The sequence below is a fragment of the Eubalaena glacialis genome, chromosome 14 (assembly GCF_028564815.1).
Source record: "Eubalaena glacialis isolate mEubGla1 chromosome 14, mEubGla1.1.hap2.+ XY, whole genome shotgun sequence".
NCBI lineage: Eukaryota > Metazoa > Chordata > Mammalia > Artiodactyla > Balaenidae > Eubalaena > Eubalaena glacialis.
This window is the reverse complement of record NC_083729.1, coordinates 33201783-33226066: the sequence shown is the minus strand read 5'-3', so window position 1 is coordinate 33226066 and position 24284 is coordinate 33201783. Positions and strand designations below refer to the sequence as shown.

At 41.7% G+C, this 24284-nt stretch overlaps 1 protein-coding gene across 15 annotated transcripts in view; it reads left to right on the top strand.

The window, feature by feature from the left end:
* Nucleotides 1-24284, top strand: part of SLC8A1 (solute carrier family 8 member A1) — a 350778-nt gene that overhangs the window by 286447 nt on the left and 40047 nt on the right. For all 15 annotated transcript variants that reach the window (XM_061168619.1, XM_061168609.1, XM_061168618.1 and 12 more), the window contains one exon: nucleotides 14361-14636. In XM_061168619.1, the coding sequence (XP_061024602.1) occupies nucleotides 14361-14636 (276 nt within the window). The remainder of the gene's footprint in view (nucleotides 1-14360; nucleotides 14637-24284) is intronic.

The window sequence follows — 24284 nt, the reverse complement described above, 5'->3', positions numbered from 1 at the left end:
GACAATGTTGGGTAGTGATAAGAATTTGTTGAATAAAGAGTGAATGAATTTAGGTGGGAATCAATGTTTTCCAATCTACATGTAACTGGATTAAAAGCCTGTTTTCCCTATATCATACTGCCATGTCTGATCTAGAAAAAATCTATATAAACACATACATACCCTCATCCACACATATGCCATGTTTCAAAGAGTTTCAGACACATTTAATTCGTATATAATATACACAGAACGTACAGATATACAAATGCATGTAATTGTACCCATATAATACATTTATTTTTGTGTATGCAAATTGGATATGCAAATCCATATTTAACATTGCATTTTCTGTCAATTTCCTTAGTGGAATTTTAGTGTTTTTTGGCTGGTTATTATGATCCAAAATGAGATAGAGGAAAAGCAGAGGGCATGAGTAACAAAGAGGATGACGGTAAGTTCCATAAAGAAACTATTTATGGCAGATATTCTAGGGCCATATTGGTAGGTAGATAAAGCAAATCTAGGATATCTATCAACTTTAAAATGTCAGTGGTAGCAAAATAAAATGTTGAATCAGGTAGCTTCAACTCTTAGTTTCAGAAAGAGGCAGGCCAGCCACACAGCGGTGAGAGAACAAGAAGGCGGGAGAAGCAAGCAATTATTTTCTGGGCCCTGGATATGCTTTAGCTAATATTTCTGAAAAGAATACTGGCTTGTTGGGCTGTTTTTCTCTTAAATTGCTTATTACAAAATCTTGAGGAAAACACTGTACCAAAGGCTTGGGAATGATTCAGCGTTCTTATTTGTAAGCCTGGAGTCACGTCTCTAATGCGGTTTAGAGGAGAGGCAGCAGCTCAGCTCTGCAAACAATGCGCCATCACTGGATCCAGTAGCTCTTTTGTTGGCTTCGGCTGCTGCAACGTGAATACAGTTTTAGTTGTTGCTTCCAAATCAATGCACGAGGTATTGAGGGGGGGTTTCATCCCAAGGCGGGAGCCTTTGTACACTGTTTCCAGTGGGGGAAACATTTCAGCATAATCCAGCGAGGTGGAAGGAGGAGAAAACATAACCAATCCCCCCCCAAAACACACACACACACACACGCACACACACACACACACACACACACACACACAGAGGCAGAGGAGCCTTGTGAAAGTGACTTGCAGCATTAATTCTTGCTGTTAACAGCCTGCTGTCTTGATAAAAACCTTGTCATTCTGACTCCTGCAGTGAAAAGCCACTTGCATGAACCAACAGGCTTTGACACCACCCAACAGCCCATGCCTCTCTCCTGCCTTGCCTGTGCCTGTTCACATCTGGCTGGGTGTTGTCTCTTCTGTCCTGAGAAAGCATCTTAGACCAGAATCCTGGTGCAGACCTGAACAGGAGCTTACTGATTAGCTAGTCCAACCTTGCTTTTTTTTAATAAATAAGAAGCTGAGACCAGAGAGGGAAAGAATTTCCTCCAAGGTCACACAGAGCCTGTTTCAGGATCCAGGGTACTTGCTACACCACGCAGCACCGCTCTCATTCTTCTTTCCAAGTTGGCATTTATGGAACCAGCACCTTTGCCCTTATTCCATGCCTGTCCCCTGATGTCACCTAAGGACCTCTGGGTTTCTTGATGACGTGATGCTTCAGGATTAAGTGAAGCAAAGACCACAACTTTCTTGGACCAACAGTTTAGCAGCATTCAAAGAAGTATGAAATTAGAACACTTCCTAACGCCATACACAAAAATAAACTCAAAATGGATTAAAGACCTAAATGTAAGGCCAGACACTATCAAACTCTTAGAAGAAAACATAGGCAGAACACTCTATGACATAAATCACAGCAAGATCCTTTTTGACCCACCTCCTAGAGAAATGGAAATAAAAACAAAAATAAACAAATGGGACCTAATGAAACTTCAAAGCTTTTGCACAGCAAAGGAAACCATAAACAAGACCAAAAGACAACCCTCAAAATGGGAGAAAATATTTGCAAATGAAGCAACTGACAAAGGATTAATCTCCAAAATTTACAAGCAGCTCATGCAGCTCAATAACAAAAAAACAAACAACCCAATCCAAAAATGGGCAGAAGACCTAAATAGACATTTCTCCAAAGAAGATACACAGATTGCCAACAAACACATGAAAGAATGCTCAACATCACTAATCGTTAGAGAAATGCAAATCAAAACTACAATGAGATATCATCTCACACCGGTCAGAATGGCCATCATCAAAAAATCTAGAAACAATAAATGCTGGAGAGGGTGTGGAGAAAAGGGAACACTCTTGCACTGTTGGTGGGAATGTAAATTGATACAGCCACTATGGAGAACAATATGGAGGGTCCTTACAAAACTAAAAATAGAACTACCATACGACCCAGTAATCCCACTACTGGGCATATACCCTGAGAAAACCATAATTCAAAAAGAGTCATGTACCACAATGTTCATTGCAGCACTATTTACAATAGCCAGGACATGGAAACAACCTAAGTGTCCATCGACAGATGAATGGATAAAGAAGATGTGGCACATATATACAATGGAATATTACTCAGCCATAAAAAGAAACGAAATGGAGTTATTTGTAGTGAGGTGGATGGAGTTAGAGTCTGTCATACAGAGTGAAGTAAGTCAGAAAGAGAAAAACAAATACAGTATGCTAACACATATATACAGAATCTAAGGAAAAAAAAAAGTCATGAAGAACGTAGTGGTAAGACGGGAATAAAGACACAGACCTACTAGAGAATGGACTTGAGCATATGGGGAGGGGGAAGGGTAAGCTGTGACAAAGTGAGAGAGTGGCATGGACATATATACACTACCAAACGTAAAATAGATAGCTAGTGGGAAGCAGCCGCATAGCACAGGGAGATCAGCTCGGTGCTTTGTGGCCACCTAGAGGGGTGGGAGAGGGGGGGGTGGGAGAGGGAGGGTGGGAGGGAGGGAGATGCAAGAGGGAAGAGATATGGGAACATATGTATATGTATAACTCATTCACTTTGTTATAAAGCAGAAACTAACACACCATTGTAAAGCAATTATACTCCAATAAAGATGTTAAAAAAAACAAACAAGCAAACAAAGAGGTGAATGGCCCTGCTCTTGATGAATAGTTGTTTTGTGTTCACACCAGCCTCACACGGCAACCCTGTGCAGTAGGTATTCATGAACCTGTTTACGAGATGGGGAAACAGAAGTTGGGATTCACCCTTGGACACATAGGTTCTGGTTCCAAGGTTGGTACTCTTTCCATCTTGTCACACTTGTGCATCCCAGAATCTAATGCCCGTAGGCCACAAGCTTATTACTTTTATTCCTCGTACTTTGCTCTTGCCTCAGGGCTTGTGCATAAGTTTTTTGCCCTGCATGGAAGGCTTTCCCTCCATGTCTGGATGTTCTCAGCATTAAGGTCTCAGCTCACGGGTCACCACCTCAGAGGAGTTTCTGTACAACCCAGTCACTCTTTATTACACTATCTGACTTCAGTGTCTTCAGAGCCCAGATCAACATCTGAAATGATGTTTGTTCATTCGTTTTACTTGATTACTATCATCAATCTCTCCTTACCAGAATGGACATTTTATGGGGTCTTATTTGTCTGCATTTTCAGTGCCTAGAACTGTACCTGACACGTAAATGATGAATAAATATTCACTGCAGATAACGAATGGTACAAATAAAGTTACTCTTTTAACCACTGCATTCCCTTTGAAGAAGAGGTTTATTGCTTATTTTACTAGGGATATTGGTTCAGGTTAGAGGTTCAGCCTAGGCTTATGGTACAAAACAGTGACCTGAAATACTTTTAGAGATCAGACCTATAGACGTAACAGCATTTTCTCCATGCCTTAACCAAATAAGGAAACTAGGCCACAGACATTGATAATGAGAGGGGAAGGGATATTTTAAAGATGCTTTATATTAAAGAAAAGCATCAAACAGCTCCATTACAGGATTTTTTTTTGTGAGAGATGAAAAATCCACTGACGAACAGACAAATCTGATTGTCAACACCCACCTTAGGCAGCCCACCCTTTAAAGGAAGTGTTCACGTGCAGTCAGGGAACAGGACGCTCCATCTGAATTCCACTAAGGAGCTAATCCTCTTGTCCAAAACCGATTTCACTACATATAGGATTCTCACTTCTCTTTAAAAAAGTCTCATTTATCTTTTCGACAGCACCAAAGAGAAATTTAGCTGAGGCTAGACTTTGTTTCCAGGAGATGAATCTGTGAGGTGCCCAAGAACATGGAAATCATCAAAGCCTCTCTGCTGTCAGTGCAGAGCCCTGTTTACTGGCATCTCAATGAAAATCACAACAGAGAGAAGGGAGCAGGGACGAGCAGATGAGGGGCACCCTGAATGACTGCAGTCACTTTGTATTGTGCAAACCGAGGCCATGATGAGATTTCTAGATACCCCACTTTCATCACCACTTTGCCGGCAGATCAACTCACAAACCCCATGATCAGAAGAAAGTCCCTTCAAGTGGTCCTGAGACCAGGAAAGCAATCACAAAGCAGGGGAGTTGTCTTTGCCCAAGAGCTATCTAGAGTCCATTCCATTCTCTATGCAGAGAGATTGATGTTTGCCACAGTATGAAGAAAATCCCACTTCCCCCCAGGGCTGATATAAACCACTAGTAGAGGATTTTCCCAAAGAGTAAAAGAAAACCAGACTCTTTAGGAAGAAGAAAGGAAGTAGGACCATCCATTCATTCCCTGAAAGAGCATTCAATATTTTATACATGGTAGCATATGCAGGGGTTTATTTTAAGGAGGTAGGTTATTTCCTAATTACACTTTTCATAAAGTAATGCCAGATGAGCTTAGATTTTTATCTAAGATTGGATTGTTGCTGGACAAACCACAGAGATTTTTTTCTCTGGGAAAAATGAGTCAAGTAATTGCAATAAAGTGATGGAAAGAGTATAAATCTCATAAGCAAGTCACTTAAACTGTGAGCCTTCGTTTCTTCATCTTTAAAATGGAGAAAATAATACCTGCATTACCAGGTTGCTGGGAGATTAAGTGGAATGTGTGTATTGACCCATATGCATGAAGGTAGGCACTTAGTAAGTGAATCTGAATTTATAGTTTAATCGCAGCAGCATCTTAAGAGAATCTAGATCGTCTTTGTGCTCCTCTGCATGTGGGGCAACCTTTGATACACATCTACCCTTTATATAAATTTCAACATTTTCCTAGGACATAATGTTGATTTTTGTTGTTGTTGACAATTACAGGGTTATTGCTGCCCAAACAGTTCCTCCAACGCTCAGCTTCCCACACTCCAGGAGGCTAATTCAGACACAGCTGCTGGTATTTACAAAGAGTTATCAGAGCCCTCGGTCCAGTCTTGGAATCTAGTGTGCCCACATACTACCCACTTTATCTAAACTAGCAGGAGGCATCTACACTTGCTGAGTATCACTTCTACTTTTTGGAGGTTTATTTCTTAGGTGCTCCAGTCTGCAGGCAAGATGCTTCTCTATTGCAAGAGCCTGAAATTCTGTTAATCCTACAATCAGTAAAGGGTAAGAGGACACTCTGAATTTCAAGACTCAGCCTGACTTGGAGTGATTTTGCAAAAATAAAGCTTGGGGCAAAAACCACATGTGACTAATTATGTCAGCCCACAGTCATTTAGGAGCCCTCAGCTCACATAGAGGAATTCTTTAAAAAGAAAGAGGCTAAGCAATCGAGTTTCAGCTTTAAACTGATTCATTTGGCTAATAATCAAACTTGCATGGAGCTAGAACTCCTTAGTGGATCCGTTTTTCATTTTGACAGTGGCCACATTTGCTGAGAAATATTTCTGTCACGTTAGATATTTCTTGTGCTGTGTTAACCATCCTAACAAGGTCCATAATGACCTAAACTATTAAGCATTCTGTTCTTTGTGGAAAATTTCACCCAGGGGTTCGTTTGTTTCCAACAGGGTTGAAAGTTATGCGCAGAGAGTGAGCTGCCTTCAAGTGTCCCTTTCAGAATTGTCACACATCACCTGTCCCTAGCCGCCCAAGTATGGGCTGAAACTAGCACTGGTCCTGTGGGGCAGAAGGGCTCATAGCTATCTCTGGCTTGGAAGTAGATGGTGGGGATGATTAACAGGGCCTATATAGGTGTTCTCTCCATCTAAGAACAGGCCAGAAGTTCAAGTCACAAAGCTGCAGCAGTCTTGAACTCATATTTCTTACAACATGATGTTGATATCCAATGCATCTCTCCAAGGAAATAGAATGAAAACTAGAGATCAGTCAAGTCTCTAGAATAAAGGACATACTCCTAGCTGTGGGTGTCTAGGCACAGTGGATTTTAGGCGTGGGGTCTCCACACTAATTCTGATCCCCACGACTTAGTAAAGACGGGCCTCTTGATATATGACCAGGCTTGCTCTCAGGCCTTTGGCTGCAGGGGACAAGGGCACTGAGACTAGAGACCATCAGAAGGGCCCACAGCCCGCCACCCCCAAGGACAACTAGCCACACCAAGAGACTTTGTCATAATCCAAATACATTTTAAAGAAGGCTTCAAGAATGACACTTCTTAGAAAGAGCTGGTATGCTGTCAAGGTTCGAGTTTTCTCATGACAAAGTTTTACATGGACTGAAAAGACAGTTAAGTAATCACTTCTTTTAATCACTTCCTATTAAGGATAGGTGAAAGATAGTACAATTGTGTCCCCCAAAATCAATTACGCTAGTGTGGAAAATGGAAGACATGACCTAGAAATGGCTTTGGAACAGTGGATTGTTGGTGTTGGTTTACTCGTATGACAATGTGTGATGTCAGCCCAACGTGTTCATTAACAAAAATGCCCAGAATGAGGATGGCGAAAGACCTTCCCCGATGCAGGCAAATAAGCGCCTCTTGGAGTTGCATTCAGCTCCACGCACTGCATTCTAAAAAAGAAGGCTGTGTACATGTCAGTCCCAAACTCCCAGTCTATCCCTTCCCCCTACCCTTCCACATACACGCTGCTCTATTTAAAATAGGTAACCCACAAGGACCTACTGCATAACACAGGGAACACTGCTCAGTATTCTGTAATAAGCTAAATGGGAAAAGAATTTGAAAAAGAATAGATACGTGTATGTGTATAACTGAATCACTTTGCTGTACACCTGGAACTCACACAACATTGTTAATCAACTATACTGCAATAGAAAATAAAAAGTAAAAAATGAAGAAGAAGAAGACTGCTCAGAGGAGCGTGGCCAGACTGAACTTGGAGCGAGGACTGAGGGTGAAATGAGAGGAGCCAGCTTCAAGTACCTGAAGGAATGTCATGTGGAACACGATTAAACTTACTCCACGTGGCTTAAGGAATGGGACCCGGACAAATGAATGGACCTACCAGCCCAAGCTGACAGCCAGAGCTGTTAAAATGTGCATTGTGAGACTATGAACTCCCTAATAGCTGAGACTCTCAAGTGTGGCCTGGGTGACTATTTGGCAAAGAGATTTTAAAGAAATTCACATTAAACAGGGAGCTGACATTGGCAAGCTCCAAAACCCTTCCAGTGCTTTAAGTTCAGGTATTTTTCTAATCCCCACACGTTTCATCTGATAGAAGCAAATGTCTGTATTCTTTCCCTGTGCTTTGGCAACTCATAGATCTAGAAATTTGAGTGAATTGTGTTTTGAGATCTCTGTTGATAAGGAATTATCTTGCAATATACTTGGAAGAAAAGTTGCTGACATCTTCTACTTTGCATCAGAGAATAAGTATTTGGCCAAAAAGTTCGCTCGGGTTTTTCTGTAAGGTGAACAAAAATTCATCAGTTGAATCAGTTCTCAGTTTGTTCTCTTAAAATTAGAAGGGGTAAATTAGCTGATTGCTAAAGTTTCTTTCATTTGAAATGTTTAGTAATTTTGTAAGAACCTTTGAATAAGAGAAATGGAAATATACAACAGAAGAGTAGAACTTGATTTATAATTATTGTATATCGGGTTGCAAAAAAAAAAAAAAGTGATAGCTATGGAAGAGAAAGCCCATTCAGTAACAAATTAGCTTGTTAATCTGTTTGAAGAGAACAAATCTTTGTGCTCAGAAACTAAAGAGACACAAAATCAAATCAACCACACGGGAAAAAAGGAATAAAATTTCAGAAAGAAATTATGCCCAACACAATGTCTACAGAATGAGGAAAACCACTGTAGTGATCTACCTTCATGGTTATCGATTTGTATATTACATGAGGCTGCTGAGTAACGCTTACTGGGCTTAGAAGATCACATGGAAGGCAGTGTGGTTGCCCACAAATATCATCCTAAATCCATCGTGTCATACTCCCGGAAAGCATTCTGATCATCCTCATTATTCTCATAGTTGGAGGATAGTCTTGCAAAATAAAAATGGACTAATTATAAATAACTGAATATCTAGAAGGAATTGATAGTCAGTTTCTCAGATTAACAAGATTCTCTAAACTGCTTTCCATTACAGAGTTGTGACAATTTAGGCCAGTTTCCCAAATTCTAGAGTGAAGAGCTAGATGCAAACCAGGATGTTTGATTCAAATGGTTGGCCTTTGACGACTGGAAATGAAAATAACTTGCCATACTCTAGAGATTCAAAATCAGCCATAACCATGATGCTCTCCCTTACTGTATTGTCTTGTCTGCTGGGTTTAGGTGGTCCCCAGGAGCTCGAGAAAGAGCATATGGCTGACTGCCAAAAACATATCATATCTAGAAAACAAATTAGAATACAAACATTACTGATGATGCAACATCATTTTTACAGTCCTACAAAAAGGCAACATTGCATTTCTATAGCATGGGACATCAGAAGAATTCTCAGGTTCAAACTTTGAATCAGTGTGTGACGATCGATGCTGTAGTCCTCAACTTGCTTCAGCAAGACATCATGGGAAGTAAAATGTTCGCTGGGCTGTTAGATCAAATCCCAACTCAGCCACTACTGACTGTGTCATTATTTTAGAAAGTCACTTAACATCTCTGAACTTCATCTGTACGATGGGATTAATGATGTGGTTATTGTAGGGACTAAATAAGATCAGGTATGTGAAAAAAGTTAGTTCAGTGTCTGACATTTAGTAGACACCCCATCATGTTCTCTCCCTCTGTTCCTTTCTTCCTTTTTTATTCTTAAAACCAAGCAGCTAGGGGAAGCTGTAGTGATAACGGCTCATTCAAACAGAATATAGATTCTGTGCAATCAAGGTACTCAGATCATATTGATTTACTGCCTGCCTTCTGACAAATAACAATGATGGAATATGGCACATCTGTCTGTAAAGGGGTTTGCAGTTTTACAAAGGACTTGGACATTTCCTCTCCTGGTCCTCACAATAGCTGTGTGATGTGGGATTTAGGAAACTCTTCTGATGAGGAATTGAGGCCCAGGAAGGTCAAGTGTCTTGCCCCCAAACAAGCTATCAGAACCAGAAATTGACTTAAGTCTTCAGACCCAAATGTCCATTACACCCCAGCAGCCTCTATTTCTAGTTCTTCAAGTTCTCCCTGAGGCCAAACCCTGAGCATCTCATAGAAGAATACAAATTAACACCTGGTTTACTTTAGCTGCTGTGTACTCTGCAGGTGCCAAGCCCAGGGATTGCCTGTCTTGATCAATTAATTGTGCTGACAATGCCCTTGTTCTCATGCTCCAGAGCAGGGCCAGGGCAAGTACTATTTTATCAGTAGTTGAAGGGAGGCTCTGTCCACTCTGTGTGGTTTTAATGATTAGACTACTTTTGTAGTTATATTTAGGAAGTCCAGTATGAATCAAGGAAACCATTTAAAAAGCCATGGGAGGGATTAATCAAATACAGCTTGTTTGTTATCTTCCCATTAGTGAAATCCATAAAGCTGAAAAGAAGGATTCTGGGATAAGAGGATCCTTTGTTTGGGATCCTATAAAAGGAAACCCACCAACCTGCCTGTTTCTTTGCTAATACAGAAGAGAGACTTGAAAGAATTACATAGCGTCCAGTAACCCTGAGCTGGCAAACATACCAGCAAATTACTGTCATCTCTACCATCACATAAAAGATGCTCCAGGTGTGTGTGTGTGTGTGTGTGTGTGTGTGTGTGTGTGTGTGTGTTTTAATGCTCCACTGCTCTTTGCAAGGAGCACACTTTTAAGTATAATCCAGATGGTGATGAATGAACATAATATTTCTTTGTCCTTCTCCAAGACAAGGTAATTGTGCATCATACATGTCAGTCAGGGGTCACTTTTAATATTTAAATAACATCTGAGTGGGAGATTAAAATTTATAAAGAGCAGTGAGATCCCAGGAAAAAGATGGGAAGCCACTTCTACTTTCAAATGCAATAAAACAGATGGGCCTCCCGGTCCACACTTAAGCATTAAGATGTTTAATATTCCTTATAATGTTGGAAGCCTACAGAAGGCAATTTTCCCTCTCTCTCTCTCTTGCATGCACACACACACACACTTTGCATTGTACACTTACAAGTCATAAAGTTAATTCCAGAGGGCAATATTAGATTTTGTTTTTAAAAGCCTAGAATGTCACCTTAGGACCCAGCATTTTGACTAAGTAATTAAATAATGATGGGGAAATACAGTAACAATCCTAAGTGGAGGAAAATAATGATAACTACCATGATAATCATTACCTTGAAATATCCTCAAACACTTTGCAGAGATGATCTAATTATTCCCCTGCACATCCCTCATGGGAAAGGTGTTATTATTTCCATCTTGAAGACAAATACAACATCTACTCTCAATTTATAAGTGTCATTTCTTCTCGGAAGCTTCATTATTTGTTTTCTTGTTCGTCTCCACAGTATGAGACTTAGACACCCCAAATTAAGTAATTTTGTAGAGTTAGAGGCAGAATAATCTGTGTTTCTATGAATGATTGATTAAAATCTAGTGTTTTCCAAACTGTTTTAATCATACCTATGAAATTATAAAATATTTACAAATATAGATATTTTGAAGGATCAGATACAAAATAAATATAACTAGAAAGTCTGGTGCTTTTTCTGAGCTTTCCTGGGGTACATGCAGTCCCCCCTTTGGATTGGGAAGCAGGGAGAAAAGGAGGTAGGGAAATAATTAGCATGGTCCTCTTCTTCCTACTCCCCTCAAATAAGGACTGACAATTGCAGCTCTCACAGTGAGTTCCACCTGGAGCTCAAGTGGAGGGTAAAAGGGAAATGGGAAGAAAGGTGAAAGAAGTGAAACTGAGAGTCAAATCCATGTCACCTGCCTTCACTAATCAAGGCCATTTTGAGACTTGCAGGTCCTCCAAGCAGCTTAAACAATAAGATGTTGGCCCAAGTTGTTTTAGGAACTTGGAGTCAGCTGTGTCTAGTTGGAACTGAGCTGGTTAAGGCTGGGTGGGACCGCTGACCCTCCAACTGGGCATGCGTGGGTGCCCGCTCCGTGACATTTTGAACGTGCTTAGTTACGCCTGCGCAGAACCAAGATTACCGCACCTTTTTCCAATCGCCTTTCCCCATGCTCCCCACACCCCAGACCACCCTGCTTCTTTATTCGTCATCCCATAAATACCCTGAACCCTCTGCTTTCATAGAGGGAGTTTTGAGATTTGTTCTCCTGTCTCCTCGCTTGGCTGCCCTGGGGAAAAACCCTCAGCGTTTTGGCTTGCTGTGCTTGGGGCAAAACAAACCTTGTTCAGTAACAGAAGGAAAAAAGAAGAAATGGATAAGGAAACAAGAAAGGAGTAAGTAATAGAAACACTGAGTGGCTGCGCCTATATGTTACTGCTATGACATAGGATGCTTCCCAAGGGGCTGTACTAATTTGCTAGGGTTGCCATAACAAAATACCCCAGACTGGGTAGCTTAAACAATAGAAATGCGTTTTCTCAGTTCTGGAGGATAAAAGTCCAAGATCATGGTTTTGGCAGGTTCGGCTTCTCCCAAGGCCTCTTTCCTTGACGTGGGGGAAGGAAGGGCCACCTTCTTGCTGTGTCCTCACGTGGTCTTTCCTCCATGTGCATGTGTCCCTGCTGTCTGTGTCCCAATTCCCCCTTATAAGGACACCAGTCAGATTGGATAAGGGGCCACCCTAACAGCCCCGTTTTCATTTAAGCATCTCTCTGAAGGCCCTATCTCCAAATACAGTCACATTCTTTGACTGGGGGTCAAGCTTCAACATGTGAATTTGGAGGAGATACAATTCAGTGCATAACATGTGCTTTTACTTAAAAGCATCTTCTACTTTCAGGCACGGATGATATTAGAAATATGTAATAACCATACAGCGTGAGCACTGTAGGAAATGGTTGATGATAAACTGAGGCACACTAAAAGCTTTTAAGAGTTTATTTGAGCAAACATGGATTCACATCAGGCAGAACCAAACCGAAAGTGGTTAGGGGCACTGCCGTTAGGAGCTGGGAACAGTCTCTTATAGAGCAGACTCAGAAGTGAAGCAAGGAAACTGAGTGGCTCTAGCTTAAGCAGTTGCCTTACTTAGGAGAGCCTAGGTGGGCTGTTTGTGAATGATGGTTCCTCGGTTTCATTTTCTCAGATACAAATGTATTTATAGGAATTGACTCTGGCTGAGGTTTCGGCTTGCTTACATTGGTTACTAAGATGTTAGAGCCACTCCAGTCTAATGACCTCCTTGGTCAATTACTTTAAAATGGTCAACCAGGCTCTTTCACTCTAGTGAGACACACTTTTCCATCGGCTGACCTGAGTCAAGTCCTCTACCTAGTTCATTTCCAAAGGTGAGTCCATCCATCTGCTGAGGGCTTCTTCCCGAGAGCTTATTGGAGACCTTCCAGAGCGTCAAAGACGAGGCTACTTTCTCTGCAGATCCCCAAAGTTTATGTGCATAATAATTCTGACTGTGCACTCACTGAAGAGCGAACCGTTGCCTCTTCTTTCGTCCTGTAAGATGACAGGTTACAAATCCAGACACTCCTCGTGTTTTGTGAGAGGCACTTTTCCCTCAAAGCTCCTCGGATTTAAGAGGGTTTTCCCAGTTTTGAGCTGCTCCAGATGGCCTCACCAAGGAGTGTCTCATGAAGAGTACGCACGTTTGGCCCATGCTGGCAATCTAAGATTGTGCAGACAGCTGGGAAGTGTGACAGCCTCACCTGCTGCCAGCTGCATTGGTTGGAGGAAGTGGATCCCTGGTGACAAGGTTCAGGGAGGTGGTAGTGGTGAAACAAAGTCTCAAGGAGAAGTTCTTTCCAAAATGGCTACAAAACACATAAATATATACTAGCCACCACTTCACGAAGAGGTGACATTCAGTAGCTCAATTTTAAAATATGTGAATGGGGATTATATCACATTGTAAATGAAGTTTCCGTTTTAGAATACTATTAATTTCCTGGCTCCTTTAAGTAGTAAGCTTTGTGAATTTACTTGGCAACATTGTTATATGTGTGTGTGTTACGTAATTAAGTAGTTACATATGTGTATTGTGTAATTAAGTAGTTACATAAAGTCAGTGGAAATTCATGCATGCATGCACATGCTGGCGATTAGACCAAACACTAAGGACACAAAAATGAACAAATCCCTGCCCTTGACAGGCTCATAGTCAAATGGAGAAGGAAAGTGCACAGGTACAATCTAGAGACTGGTTCTCAAATTGAGCGTGCATGAGAATCACCTGGAAGCCTTGTTCAAACACCTCCCACCCCACCCCCACTCCCCTAGTTTCTGATGCAGCGGGGCCAGGAATTTGCATTTCTAAAAAATTCCCTTGTTTTTTTTTTTTAAAGATAAAGAGGGAGGGATTAGGATATGCCAAGCACGTTTAGTTATAAAGGACAAAAGTAGGAGAAAATACATTACATACAGTTTTTTAAAAAATGCAGATAATTCCATTTGGCTGGGATGAAGTTTGAGTTTGAAGCAGTTGCAGGAGATGAAGCTGGAGGAGTGTGCAGGGCCCAGAGGCCCCTGTTAGAACATGGTCCTATACAGGATCATATGGCCATGAATCCCCAGAGCTAGACTCCAAGCTGGAAGGAAAGAATCCTGGTAGAAGAACTGTCAGTCATCTTTCATTAAAAGAGGCTTCTTTCCAAGCCTGGTACACAACTTTCCTGCCTTTGGGGAGAAATCCTTTTCACTTCTATGGAATGACAATGCTCACGGGAGGTGACGTGGGAGTAAAAAGTATGTGTTGATTGCATATAACCGAAACTGGTTGGGGCTTAAGGTTTTGCTATTGTTCCGTGAACCACAGCGAGGGGGCATGTCAGTACCTTAATAATGATTTGGTTGATTATGATTGACTCTTGGAAAACCCAAAGCTTCACCCACCTTTCAAGGGAGGGCCAACAGGCCTAGGAAGGAGAAAGTGGGAGAGAGGAAAACCCTGATAGCACAGGTTTTGATGAAATGTTCTTCATTCCTTTCTCTCTAGGGGAAGATGACGACGACGATGAATGTGGGGAGGAGAAGCTGCCCTCCTGCTTCGATTACGTGATGCACTTTCTGACTGTGTTCTGGAAGGTTCTCTTCGCCTTCGTCCCCCCTACAGAATACTGGAATGGCTGGGCGTGTTTCATCGTCTCCATCCTCATGATTGGCATACTGACGGCTTTCATCGGAGACCTGGCTTCCCACTTTGGCTGCACCATCGGCCTGAAGGATTCCGTGACCGCGGTAGTGTTCGTCGCGCTTGGAACCTCAGTGCCAGGTAATGAATACATCCTTGTGTGATTCCCCCAGGAGTGGAAGCCCATTTGCCTTCTTGATCCTTTTGTTCCTACAATTTCAAGTGCTGTGCTAACAAACCAGGCCTATGAAAGACAAAAGCCCAGAGCTGTGCATAATGTCACTGCCAGAACATTGTCATGGCATTTCTCAAGGTTAGAAAGCTGGTCGGTATCATCATGACAGGATAGCATTCCCAGAGGGCCTGCCTGCACGGAGAGAACAGATTGATTTGATGGATAGATTGATAGGTCAGCTTCCCATTACAGTTAGAACTTTCAAAAACACAACTACAGAATTACCTTCAAGAACAAAATTTCTGTCTTCTATGTATTTAGTCAAGTTTGGATGAAGTGCTGTATTTGTTGGGTAACTAAGATAAATACTTAAGACCTGATGATTCTCTTGACCCAAATATTAATGGGAGTAAATAAAAAATAGACATGGATCAGAACAGGAAAAAGTTATCCTGAGCAAAATGAGAAGGCCAGGTGGACATCCCTTCATGCATTCCCACTAAGCTAAATTTTTCTTACAGCCTGCAACTGTAGCTCGTTATGTGTACTCGCTCCTCTGAGTAAGATCTCCTCCTCCTGAACATAACATTGAGAGCAGTAATTTTCAAACTTTGATGGGCATCAAAATTACCTGGGAGTTTGTTTTTAAAAATGCAAATGCCTGAGACCCACGACCAACCTATGGAATCAGAAGGTCTAAAGAAGGGCCCAGAAATGTGTGTTAAGCTCACAGGTGATTCTGATGCACATCAGAGCTTATTGTAACTGAAGTTCTGGACCTACTTCGCATCACTAGTTGACATCCTGACAGATGTGTACTCTGAAATTAGAGCAACAAGACTTGCATCTCTACCAGCAGAAGGTCAATGACAAGGGTTGCAGTGGGCTTGGGAAAAGGCAGGAATTGAGGGGAAATACAGCCCTGCGGATGGTGCCGTTCCTTTCCCACTTTCCGACTTTGCCACAGCCTTAATGAAAATGCTGTGACTTCTACTAACACTTGCCATAGTTGACAACCTGGCTTTTGAGTCTGAAAGCAAGCACCGTTTAAACCATGTGTCTCTTGACTGAAATCACTGGCTGTTCTTCTCAGATGTTCATTATCTCAATGACTATGGATAGATTACTTCTCTGAGCCTCAGTTTCTTCATTTATGAAATAGGGACAACCATATTAACTTGCAGAATCAGGGTAAGGATTGGAGAAAACGCCTATAAATGATACAGCTAGTAAAGCATCTGGGACGTGGAATTCAGTAAAAGAGCAGCTTTTGTGATTATGGTGTTGAATGGCTGGGGAGGATCTGACGAGTATGAATTTGGACGCCTCACCCTTGAGAAACGAAAGGATGGATGAAGGGTCCAGATTTATACTGGTCAGCCATGGCGCATGGTGTATTACAACTGATGGACTGTTTAGGAGTCCTGGTCATGCTGGGCCCAGCATGGTTTTGGGGTCCAGCTGAGTTAATGGAGGAGCCGAGGGATTTCGAGAGTGTTCTTCCTCCCCGCCTTAGTGAGCAGGGCTGTGCAGAGTCTTCCGGTTGACCGCTGATCCTCCGAGGAGAGCAGATTCTTCCCCCTCAACCCCAGCTGTGTTCCAACAGGTCTATATTTGGTCTTTATTTTTTATTTATTTATTTTCTTAAATTTTTTTTTTTAAAGAGCTCCTGACTTATTTATTTATTTATTTTATTTTTTTGGCTGTGTTGGGTCTTCGTTTCTGTGCGAGGGCTTTCTCTAGTTGCGCCAAGCGGGGGCCACTCTTCATCGCGGTGCGCGGGCCCCTCACTATCGCGGCCTCTCTTGTTGCGGAGCACAGGCTCCAGACGTGCAGGCTCAGTAGTTGTGGCTTACGGGCCTAGTTGCTCCGCGGCATGTGGGATCCTCCCAGACCAGGGCTCGAACCCGCGTCCCCTGCATCGGCAGGCAGATTCTCAACCACTGCGCCACCAGGGAAGCCTTGGTCTTTATTTTTAATTTTTTCCAAAAATGACCAGAAATGTAGCAAGCAAGAGGAAAAACTTAAAATATTCATATTAAGTTGCTTTGTTTAGAGAACATGTATACAACCACAGGAACTAAGCATCATCGTTAGCCATGGCTCTATCAGAGGTTACTATAGGAAAATGTCTGGAGGAGTCTTCTTTCCTTAAGGCTTAAATCACTATCAAGCGGTGCCCAGGTTAGTACACACTCTCGGCCATGGGTTTAACCCTTGAGGAGAATATGTGCAAATTATGGTAATGAAGGCAAACTTAGGTCTCATGACAGTTATCCAAAATTAGCCTGCCTTTCTGAAAAGTCAGCAGTTGATCCTACCGAATGCATCTCTTGCTTTAAAAGGGATTTTAAAAATGTTTTTCCTACATGAAATCCTTGGGCCTGAAAATGTCTTGGGGTGTTTTTCTTTTTTTCTCAACTCGTCATGCCAATATCTCAAAACTGGCTTCTTTCTCTATATACCAATCTGCCAAAATGGCTCTGTGTCTCATGTATTCATGAACTCTTTTGAACAGTATGGAAGCCGTATGATTAAAATTTTTTCTGTAACATGAAATGTGGATTATAGTGACCCTAGTGCTCGGAGTCATTTGTTCTGCCATTTAAAAAGCAGCTCAGAACCCAGGTAGGGATATCAAGAGGTAAGAAAGCCTGAGGGATAATACAGCGAGTCATTAGTTGTCAAAATGGTTTCCCTACACTGCCGTAAATTCTTCCCATTGGGAAACAGATTTCTTTGCTCTGTTAGTGGGAGAATTCCTATAATTTGCTGCAGTATTAACTGTGTAGCATACTCCCGAAACAATATATTCACAGGTAATCTCAGATGATCATATCTATATAAGCAGACCTCCCTCCCAAAAAAAACGGCAAATTGTTCATTCAGCATCTTGTTCAATATTTCTGACTTTATTCTTCAACCCTGATGCTTCAGAGCATTTTTTTTATTATATCTCCTGACTTATCGGGGGAAAAAAAGATGCTATTGTTCCCAAGCAACAAAGCCCAGTTGCTATAGGCAGAAGAAAAAAGAGAACTAATTCTCTTCACTTACCCCTACCATTCATCTGTATTGGTCCTGGGGCCCAGCTCTTTGTTTAGGCTGACGTCTTGACAGTTTTCCTAAGGCAGAAGGGCTCCTGGCTAGTGTTTGGTAAACTGCTGCCTCCTCCGAGGTGAGACTTAGATTCTTAGATTGTGATGGCCTTATGGGCATTGAAAACCTTCCCTATTAGTCCTCCTGCCTCAAGGCTGTATTAAATATCTATGTATCTCATTAATAGTATTTTTTTTTTTTTACCATGTTCAAAATCTTGGGAAAAAAGAGCTTATGACTTTGCAGGTGAGACAGAGCTTCTTCATACCAACTGGTAGTGAAATGTTCATTATAATCTACTGGCAGAAAAGGACTCCTGACCACCCTCAGGTGTGCCTATAAGAGCTTAAAGACCCACACCTGTTAATAGAGGAACAGCCTCTTTGCCTGAATGGCCCTTCTACAGAGCCGCCTGTCTGGAGAAGAAGGCAGTCTCTTCCCACCTCTCAATGTTGGAGAGAGCCAGAGCTTGGTCCCCAGCCCTCTTCTTGATCCGTGCCCACCCCCTGGGCCATCATCCCAGTCTCCAAGGCTTAAACGCCATCGATATGCCAGTGAGTACCGAATGTAGATCCCCAGCCTCAACTTTTCCCTGCGTTCTAGATTCATATACCAACCGCCTTCCTATATCAGTGCTGGATGTGTAATTCACAGCTCAAAATTACCATATCCAAATAGAACTGTTGACTTCTACTGCCCAGCTGCCTTATCCTTCAACCAAACCTATTCTTCCCATATCTTGCCTTTCTCAGGAAAACAGTATTATCTACCCAGGTGTTCCTGATTCCTTTTTCCTCATCCCCAGTGAATCCATTCATAACTCCTGCAGATCTCTCCTCTACAGTATATCTTGAACAGACCCACTTAGCTGTCTCTACCACAGCCATGCTGGTCTAGGCAGCCGTTCTCTCTCACTCTGACCCCTGCAGTAGCCTCCTATCTGTCTCCATGCCTCTGCTAGAGATGGTTTTAAGATGTAACTGAGACCACATTTCTCCTTACAATTTTCCAAGGCTTCCTCTTTCACTTAGGATAAACTTCAAAAGCATAACTCTGGCTTACAAAGACCGATGTGATTTGGCCCCTTCCTGTCTTTCTGTTCTGTTTACCTCCTTGCCCACTGCTCTTCAGCCCCACTGGCCTTTTTATTGTCCTTCATGCACCAAGTTCATTCCTTCCTCAGTGTTGTACTAGCTGCCCAAAGTGCTCTTCCCCTTCATTTGCACAAGACTGGCTCTGTGTCTTCAGCTATATCTCATCTTAAAAGTCACCTCTTCAAAGAGACCTTCCCTAACCACACAATGCAAAAAAGTGGTCACCCAGTTTTCCCGTATTATCTCACCCTATTTTATGTATTTATAACTTTGTGGATTTTTTGGTTTATTTGTTTTGGAGCGTTATTATTGGCCAACCCTCCTCACTGAAATGTAAGCTTCATGGGAGCAGAAACCTTGCCCTTTTCCACTGTTACATCCCTGGCCCCCAGAATGATGCCTAGCTAACACATAAGTAATGCAATTATGTTTGTGCATGTGTTTGTGGATGTGTATGTTGTATATATAAGTTAATGGACAATCATTTACACATGAGTATGAATTGGTTTGTCAGATTGCTTTCTTCCTAACACCTTGTAGATTCAGCTAAGAATTAAAGTTGGAATCAAGGGAGATGAACAGCTATTTCTATAGTGTAGCTTATTTTTGACGAGTAGAGTATACCTGAGTAGGTTACTGTAGTAAGAAGGGTCAAAACTAAACTTCAGAGCACTAAGAGTCTCAGAGCAGAAACATTTTTTTCTCATTCGTAATTGTGTCTGTGGTGGGAACTGTGAGAAGCAAGATAGTATTTTCTCTCTTCATTCTTTTCTCTCCTATAATCTCTGCTTCCAAGACCCAGAACTCAGGCCAGTACTGTTAAAAACTTTAGGTATTCTCTATGAAGTGCTAAATAGGCATTTTGCAGTAGCCCGGCATAGGTTCATAACCATGTTATATCACATCACTTCTCTGGAAAAATGGGCTCAAAATTCAAGAGAAAAAAAAGCGTAAGAAGGAGCATTTGTAGCCCAGCCTTTTCTGTAGTAGGTACCACCTGTAATTGACATTCTTTTAGCACATAGTCATTTACTTGAGTAAAACTTTCGTGTATTAAGTCAAGACAAGCTTCTACGTCATATTCCAAATCTGGATTTTTTTTCTTTCATCTCTTGCTCCTTTTCAATCAAGTCAAATAGAAGTAAGCATTCCTCTTGAATTACAGAGAAAACTCTGAGATGTTGATGAGTTGGGAATAGTTTGACCTAAGTCCTGCCTTGGTCTTTCTCCGTACATCTTGGTTAGGCTTGTGCCTGAAGCTTGCCTGCTGCCCACTTTATCTTCCCTTTACTGGTTGTTTACTCTTGGGACCAGAACAGTTTAAAAATTGGGTATTCTAGGCTGTCCCTTAACCACTGGCATTGTCAGACTTCTGTTTGCTTCCAGTGTTTTGAATATGCTTTGAGTTGTGTCAAGTAGGAATTATTTCGCCCTAGAGATTTTAAGGCATGGAGGAGAAGGAAATAGACAATTTTAGGGGTTTTTCCCTATTTTGTATATGGAATCTTTTTTAAAAATCTTACTTTAGAGAAATTGTATGTCATTTTTAAGTTACCACTTCCAGACTTTTCAATACCATAGGAAATGCATGATATAAAACAGCCATACGAGCTGTTCACTTTGCTCTCTGATTGCAGTGTTGGTGAATATGCACCAAGAGGGTATAGAAACGAACTTTAGAACTGAATTCAGGAAAGAGAACTTCTAACCATTATTCACTGTGTTGCTGGAATTAACTTCTTGACTCAGCCTTGCTTTTCTTGCCTGCAAAATAGCCATAATAACCCATGGCAATTTAAAGAGTTGATGAGATTAAGTAATAGAGATTTCAGAGCACTTTGTAAACTGTAAGTTGGTATCAAATGCAAGAAATAATTATCATTATTTCCACTGAGATCAACTGTCAAAATGCCAGAAGGAATAGAAACCATCAGAAAATGAGAATGAAAAGTTTTATGACCAGAGAAGGAAATTTTTAAAATTTATTACGTAGCTCCAACTGTGTGCTAGGCATAAATACCGTTTATACATTATCTGTTATCTTGTTTAGGTTATATCATTAAGTTATTTGAAGTGATTTTCCCTCCTCCCAAGGTTTTTTGGTCCCTTAGACCCATCTCCGGAAAATGAGATTTTTCTGTCTGTTTGGCACTGTGCTAGAAAATATATTTGTTTTTGTAACAAAAAATTAGCAATTGATTTCTTTCTTCAGTTTTCAATTTCCTGACTTTTAACATCTCTGAAAACGAAGATATTCTAGAGTATGCTTAAGTCACATTTACTTACAACTTATGTCCTGCTCCTTCATCTCTAAGTGGATCCTGAAGTGATTTACATGGTTGCACAGGTTGTAGGCTGCAATCTCAAGAGCTCTGCATCATCTAAATGATGCCCTGGAGCTGTACGGGGTACCACATCCATGGATGTATATAGTGGTGGCCCTGTGGAAAGGCTACTTAACAGCATATAGGAGAGTGAGCACCAGTATCCTGTTACATGAGAAAATTAAGGCTTATAGAGAAATGATTTGACCATATTTAGTCCAAGTTTATATCAGTGGTAAATGGTGCAATCCATATTATCTCTTTCTTATAATCTGGTATTTAACCACTCTATCATTCCACCTGGGATTTAGTTTCAAAGTAAGCATTGCATATACTCTTTCCCATATAGCTTACAATTTGGGGGAAGTTCCTCATTTCCCTTTTTGCCTTAATTTTAGTATTTTCCATTTTTAAAGCATGCAACAATGGATTATACTCAAGCTCCTTGAGGTCCGAGACTATCATTATTCCCTTTGGCATCAAACACCTCATAGAGTCCATGCTTCAAAAAACTTCAGAAATGAATAAAGACCTAATCTTCTACCCATAGATGCTTAGTGTTTCAATTTTTACATGTAGGAAATACTAAGATGACTGGAAACTCTTAAACATGTTCAACTCTGACCTAGCTGGTGAAAAATAGCATGCCAAGATAATCTTCATCAGCACAGCCATGGGCTGCTAAGCGAAACCACAGGGGAGGTTAGGTCATTCCAGGTCTAGACCAAAGCTGCCTGTGATATGTGGCTGCCCAGGCACTGGGGTCAGTGGAGCCCAGGAAGAGTATATTGGGGATGCTCTCGCAGCAGTCACGTTCTGCAAAGACTTAAGGGCAACTTAGGAAATCAAGTTCCAGTGTTCTAGCAGAAGTAGAAGCCCAGGGGGCAGGATCACTAGAGGTTACCGTCCAAAGCATCCAGCCACATACACACTCAGCCTGCCCCTGACCTAACCAAAGAGATGGGGTCAGAAGGCAACACAGCAGCACCCCACCCAAAACAAAACTCTTCTCAGGGGATATTGTACCCAGTCATTCTGAATTCCCCCAGCCATCTGAGCTACCTTGGAGACAGCAGGAATCAGACTGATTGAATCACTTCCTCTTCATACTACTTCAAACAGATGCGGTGTTCTCATTGCTGGGCTCACAGATTAACTGGTTAACAGTCTCAATCTCAGAAAAATTATGCAAAATCTTCTCTTAGTGCCATGTTAGTGAACATGCACCAACAGAGTATAAAAGAACATGAATTCTAGATTCGGATAGACCTGAGTTCAAACCCACCCTCCCCCACTTACTAGAGGCAAATTGCTTAATTTCTCTCAGCCTTAGTTTCTTAACCTGAATAATGGGCACATGAAAATCCACCTCAGAGTTGAGGACTATATGAGAATGCCTTTATAAAGTATCCAGTGCAAGGCCCTACATATAGTGGACCTGATAAAAAATGTTAGATCTCTTTCCCCTTCTCCTTGAACGTACTGATAAATGGGTTTAGGCTTCCCACGGTATTTTTAGCTCTGCTATATTGCTGCCATTGAAGAAACAGAAAGTCAAGAAAATTCCCAGGCTATTTTTATTATTATCCTATGTTAAGAATTCTGATGAGGTGAACATCCCCAAATGTGTTCCTCTCTCCTGCCGTGCCACTGACTCTCTGTGAGCTTTAACCCCTGAGCGCTGGCATTTCAACTCAGCGCAAGTTGAAGAGGAAGTGCCACTGCTCCAGTGTGTATACATGTTAAATTGGATGATTAACATTTCACATCATCTTAAATGGGAATGAAAACAGAATTACTTTACTCTGAGCCAAGATTTCCCACTGGCTATGGTGTCAGTTCTCCCAAGAGGACCCTAAAGGGCAGGTATATTTTGTTTTCAAATGCTGTAATACACAGTCAGTTTCTTTGCCACCAGGAAAGGTCAGAACTGCTGCAGACGGGCCCTCTGATCTGTAGTCAGACCAGGAGGCAAAGCCACCCAGGGACACAGCCAGAGGAGCAGCCCTGGGCAGCCCCAATCCCTCAAATGTCTTTCCATGGAAACTTATCTTAACCTCACACCAGTGAGGCACTGTGGGGGGTAAAATGCTCTGTACTTTCCAGCGCACTTTCCCACGAATGGGTGATGTCATTAAAATTGAAGGGATCCTACGTAAGCAAAACTTTACAAGGACAGAGTGAAATGAAGGAAAGCCAGACACCAGATTTCACAAGATGTGCTCCATAAATGGCACCAGAAATGCCTATTATCCTAAACTAAAAATAGACTGTATGCAGCAAGCCCAAAAGCATTTAGTAAAAGCCAGCCTGGAAAAGACCCATTTCAAAATTTTATTTGCATCCTTTATTTCTTCTACAAAACTTAAACTCTACAAAAGAGGAGTTTGTATTTAATCCTTTTAAGTTTTTTCATTGTCAATTACAACCCCTCTATTTTTCTCAAAGGGCAGCACTGCACGGGCATCTGGCCTTGAGCACAAAGCTGGGGAGGAAGCAGGGTGATAACAAGGATGTCATCTAGCAGGAGGTGGTCCGGGGAGCAGGGGTACTCGGCGTGTGTCACGCCTCATCTGAAGCTTTGCAGGTTTAGGATTAGTGTCCCAACCGCACGCCAGCCACCTTCACTCAGTCCTGTAACAGTCACAGTGTAAGGGAAGGGGAGTTAAAAATATGTCATCCTACTCTTAACTGGGCCTTTTTATAAACTCTACGTCAGCCAAAGCAAGGACACCTGGCAGAAACATCATGCTTTTCAGGGGCGTGTGTGTGTGTGTGTGTGTTTTGTGTTTAGAGACTTGGTATTATGGATGTGGGTTGTAAACAAATGTAAGCTTCCTCTTTTCTATCTCAAGGTGTATTCCAAAGGGAGCAAGCGTCAAGTGTAGGGAGAGCATGTTAGGTGTTTTCCTTCCTGGGGATTAGCAAGTGTGGGCCTTTATTACTGAGTGACCAGTAAACAATGCACAGGTGATGACTTTCATTTCTCCCTTTGCACATTTGAAAATAAGATAATGAAAATGACAGTTTTCAAGGGCCACTGTTTTTTTTTTTTTTCTTTTAAATTCAAGCCCCAGCCTGCATTTTTAAGCAACTT